This window comes from Triticum dicoccoides, chromosome 6A (assembly GCF_002162155.2).
Source record: "Triticum dicoccoides isolate Atlit2015 ecotype Zavitan chromosome 6A, WEW_v2.0, whole genome shotgun sequence".
In the NCBI taxonomy this organism is placed as follows: domain Eukaryota; kingdom Viridiplantae; phylum Streptophyta; class Magnoliopsida; order Poales; family Poaceae; genus Triticum; species Triticum dicoccoides.
The window spans coordinates 504082454-504087722 of NC_041390.1; the positions used below are offsets into that span (position 1 = coordinate 504082454).

The window sequence follows — 5269 nt, forward strand, 5'->3', positions numbered from 1 at the left end:
AGATCGATATGATGTAATCATTTTATGCAGTGCGTTTGTTGGGATCCGATGAATTGTGCGTTTATGATCAGATTATTCATTGAAAGTAATTGAGTTATATTCTGAACTTTATTATGTGTGACTGTTATATCTATGTAATGCTTTCCGATTTATGAGTTATGTTTGGCCAAGTTAATGATTAGGTCTTCACTGGAAGTGGTGCATAGTAGTAGGTTCAATCTTGCGGTGTCCTCACCTAGTGACAGAAGGGGTAGCAAGGCACGTATTTATATTATTGCTACTAAGGGTAAAACAACCAGGTTCGATCATATTAGTTGATCTTATTTTGTCTACATTATGCCATCATGCTCCAAACATTACTCTGCTTGTTATGAACTTAATAACTTAAGATGCATGCTGTATAGCGGTCAAGGGGTGGAGTAATAGCAGTAGATGCATATGGATGCCGGTCTACTTGTCACAGACATAATGCCTATGTACTGATCATGCCATGAATAACATCACAACTATGTGCTATTCTATCAATTGCCCAACAATAATTTGTTCATCCATCCTATCGTTATGCTTATGAGAGATGTCTCTAGTGAAAACTATGGCCCCTAGGGTCTATTTAAATCATATTACTAAAACCTTAAATACCTTGCTGTAATTTATTTACTTTTATTTTACTTTGCAATTTATATATCTCCTACTATTAGATTTCATCCTTACAATTAACAAGTACAAGGGGATTGACAATCCTGTTACCCGTGTTGGGTGCAAGTATTTGCTCCATTGTGTTTAGGTACTGCTAAAGGTGATTTGGATAACTCTCCTACTGTTCGTTAAACCTTGGTTCTTTACGGAGGGAAATATTTTTCACTACTATATTACTTCACCCTTCCTCTCCAGGGAAATCCCAACGCATTCCATAAGTAGCAATGCGCACATTCATAGTGTCATTGCTTAAAAATATTTTTTCCTATTTTTTTACCAAACAACAAGACACTTGTAATTCAAATCTGTATTACTTGTAATTAATATCTAGAAATCCATTAAATCAATAAAATATAGGGAAAAACTCTGAAATGCATGAAAAAATGGCATCGGGCCTCCAATGTTGTCTACTTTGTGTAAAAGTTGCAAAGATGCCATTTTCAATCTTTTTTGATAGTTCTCTAAAAAACAATTTTGGCACAGAGAAAATAAAAAAAGTGGGACCCACCAATTCAGCTTGTACTCAGATGTTGCAGCTTCGTTGAGCACCTTCTGCCAGAGTATCTACATCCGCAACCTGCAAATTAGGGCCCTTAAATGTCCTCGGACGCGACCGTGGACAGTGACCAAGCGTGACTCAAATTTTGCCATTTGCAATCACAAACCTATTATCAAAACATCTAATACATGCAAACACATGTACGTCAATCATTTTGGACATCTAGTTTGTGTTGGGCCAACGTGATTGTTACCAAATAAATTGCTCGTATTTAAGATTTTTACATCTGTATTGGGCCGACGGGTTTTAGATGCTTAGTTCCATCTCATCGCGTGAGGAGCTCGTCGACCAGCTTAAATGGTTGGATCGTCCAAAAGCGATAAGCTTCGGTCATCATTGCATCCTTTATTAAGGAGATGGAATATTACTATTAATCTTCTCTACTTATCACAAATAGATTAATAGTCATGGTCTATCTTCTTTACAAATGAAACATTGATGTTTGCACGGCTCTTTTGGACTCACAATGTGTCAAACGAGCTATCAAGGTATATGAGCGAGATGAACTTGACACTCGATGACAATCATCAGTTTATAAAATGCAATCTAGTGTCATGCTACCTCGTTCACACAGGAAGAATTGATCGATCTATGCAACAAGAGAGAAGCTTGCTGTCATCCGCCGTCGCGGCTATTTAAACCGGTCAGCGTCCCTGGGACTAAAAACCAGCTCAGGCGAGCCCGTCTCTGACATGCGCGGGGGAGCAGAAGCATAGGAGGCCAACTCGCAACGCCGTTGTATCTTTCACGGTGTGATGAGAGAGGAAGGAGTTCCAAGTGGCTGCAGGTGGGACTACTATGACATGGAGCGGGGTGCCCGCTCGCGTCCAGTTGCCCTCATATCGTCCCTATATTTAGTCCCAATTTGAGGAGCGCCGGACAGCCCAAGCATTTGAGGCCAATTTAAGGCGGTTGGGTGGTTTGGTTTTTTATGACCGATCACTGACCGGTCCGCCCGCCTGGACGTTTGGGACTGGTTTGAAACGTCCAGTAATGCAATTTACATTTCCACTGCTCAAAAAAAAAACTTATGCACGCACTAGAATAAAGCAATGGGACAGACCGGTCCACCCGCCCGGACGTTTGAAACGGGTTTAAGATCCCAGTATGTAATTTACTCCTACACGAAAAAACTCCGCGCACACAAGTGAGGCAACGGAGGGTCCGAGGCAGAAAAGCCATTGGCTGGCACCGCTGCGCTGGCGAAGACAGACGGACCTGTGACGACGGCCTGCAATCAGGCTGCTGCCAATGCATGGGTGCTTAGATGAGGTGCTAAGCACATTAAATAGCTTAGCAACTATACTCCCCAATGCATAGGTGCTTAGCTTATGGTTGCTAAGCTTGCTTCATTTAATGATTTAACAACTAAAGCTCTTCATGTATTGGTGGGCTCTTTTTTTTAAAATGTTTTGCCTAGGTTCACGCACTTAGCATTGGTTCTTCCTGGGGTCACCACACTCATCTCTCACCTGTTAAATAACTTGCCACATCAGATTTTTTTGCCTACGTGGAAGGCTTAGCATCTGTACAAGGTGGAGCATTGGGAAGGGCCTCACAACGTTCGTTCGCAACCACCCCATCTATCAGAAAATTACATGACATATTTCTTTATATAATAAGTATAAGCACACACAAAATTCAACTCTAATCTATACAGATTAGCACCGTAATAAGCGCGGATTAGAGAAGCCCAAACGCAATAGAGACGCAGTACCGGCAGTTATCCCGTATTAATATCACCCGCACTTTTCCTTCCCTTCGTTTCCGCACCTCGCCTCCTGCCCCTCCTCCTACTCCTCCTACCCCTCGCCGCGTCTCGGAGGAGCGCCACCGCGGTGCTCGGCGTCCTTAGCTCCGCCTCGGCCCGTGGCTGCCGCGCCCACGCCTCGCGCGGAACCAGGCTCGTGCCCCTCGGCGCCGCGGCGGTTCAGGGCAGTGGCGGGCTCGGATCCGAGCGCGGGGGATCCGGCAGGAGGCCCCGGAGGGGAATGTGGGTCCCGGCTTGAGGCTGTCGCGGGACGGGAGGCCACGGTGAGTGATTTCCGGGCTGTGAATTGCGAATCGGGGACCGGGGCGGGTGCGCTCCTGCGGTGCGGGTGGTTGGATTTGTTTCAGGGGCGGGCGTTCAAAAAATTCGGCTCGTCTTCGCTAGGTGAATTAGTGGGGTTCTTCGATCGTTAGCTGTCATCACCTGGGCGCGCTTGCTCTGCTCTGCTCTGGCCCTTTTGATGTTGGCGATTTCCTGCTTTGGTTTGAGGCTGCGGAGACCACTTCTATCGTGTGGAGCGATGCACGTAGCCGTTGGATCATGTTTAACTGGGAGTGTAGTTGCGACGAGAGGCTAATTCCGCGGTTCCCACGACCAATCGTCTGGATTCCTTCTCGTAGCTGGAGCTGTTTGTGATAATTTTGGTTGTTCCAACAGTTTGATTAAACAGCGCTCGACTGCTGGTGGTTGTAGGCGATAATTCCACGATTTTATGCGCGGGCGCGTGATTTTAGATGTGTTTTGACTTTTGAGTAACCAAGTTCGTGAATACCTGCTTGTCGCGTAATATTCACCATTCTCTGAACGCACTGGGTTGATTTCGTACGGAATCGTTCTGTTTTCGAGAATTCTCTTGGTATATGTTGTGGCTGAACCATAGAGCTGAGTTTAAAATGGTAGAAGATTTCGTGTCATGTTTGATGTGTTTCCAAATTCTAACTGCTCCATAGTTTTGACCAGTTTTTCTGGGTGGGAAATATATTTGACCACCTGAGCTTGCTATTTTTGCGCTTGTTCCTGTTGTGAGTTTCTGCTCCACTAGTACGTGGTGGGAACTAATGACTATACCATGTGAATTCGCGGGCGACAACTCTAGATGCTTAATTTGACATCTTTAAATGAACAGATTCAGAAGTGTTTTCCTTATGAATTTGACCTGTGTGATTTGGTCTTAACTTTTTCATGGTTGTTTTATGATTGAGATGGCACTTAACTGTTGGATTCCTGGGTTCAACAGCAGGGTTTGACTTATTTGCACCCTACTACATGTGGTGTGTGTGAACAACCCAGTGAGATCGTGCCTTAAGGCATATAGAATGATCTGGAAAAGTAGCACACAATGACACAATTGACACGCACATGTTTAAATTTCTGCATGTAGCCTCCACTTTTCGATGTAATATTCCTTTTGCATGAGTTCGCTGGAGAAGAACCTTTAAATCCCGTCCACTTTGCTTTAGTTAGGCAGCTATTATTTAGTAATGTGAAGTATACACACAGTGTTCTAGTAGGATAAGTAGTCATATCTTTTTGTGTATACAGGTCGAGTGGAGGCGCATTTTATTGAGCTGGGGTATAAAGCATGGGTGCCGTCAGCCAGTAATCTCAGCATTTGTGGGCCAAGGGGTTGATGTCTTCAGGATAATGGCAGGGAAGGAGGAAGCTGCTCTGAAACCTGTATCATGTGGGGCAAGGTTACGTAGGAGTCGTGATGCATCAATAAGAGAGGAAGTGTCCATGAGGGACCCTTTCTTGAAGCACAGAGTGAAGAAGTTTGATCTATCTAGCCTAGATTGGATTGATCAGATTCCAGAATGCCCCGTGTTTTCTCCATCGGTGGAGGAGTTCGAGGATCCATTTGTTTATCTCAGTAAAATTGCCCCTGTTGCTGCACAATATGGTATAAGTTCTTCTCTATGTTGCTCTGCGATTATTTTCTTCTCTTAAGGCAAGGGCATGACAAATATTATACAGACAGAGAATTAATGATTGCCAAATGTCATCTCATGAAATTTAATAAAGATTAATTTGCGCGGGGGTGCTAACAGTCCCTGCTACTTCAAAGTCGTATTAAGTGGCAAATATTCAAGTTTAGGGACCCACCAATATGGTTTTAAACTTTTAGACCTAAGTGATGCCATTGCACAAGTTTCGGAGCTTATGGTTTTTCTCTAATATAAAACTAAGCAATTGAAGTGGCTCTTTTGGGGTATTCTCTTTACATTTTTTTTGGGAATTTTGCC

The 5269-nt window shown here is 43.9% G+C and overlaps 1 protein-coding gene across 1 annotated transcript in view; it reads left to right on the forward strand.

The window, feature by feature from the left end:
• The first annotated feature begins 3016 nt into the window (after positions 1–3016).
• LOC119317508 (lysine-specific demethylase JMJ706-like) overlaps positions 3017–5269 on the forward strand; it is a 7497-nt gene continuing 5244 nt past the window's right edge. Inside the window, exons 1-2 of the mRNA XM_037591979.1 lie at positions 3017–3289; positions 4569–4926. Of these exons, the coding sequence (XP_037447876.1) occupies positions 4671–4926 (256 nt within the window). The 5' untranslated portion in view covers positions 3017–3289; positions 4569–4670. The remainder of the gene's footprint in view (positions 3290–4568; positions 4927–5269) is intronic.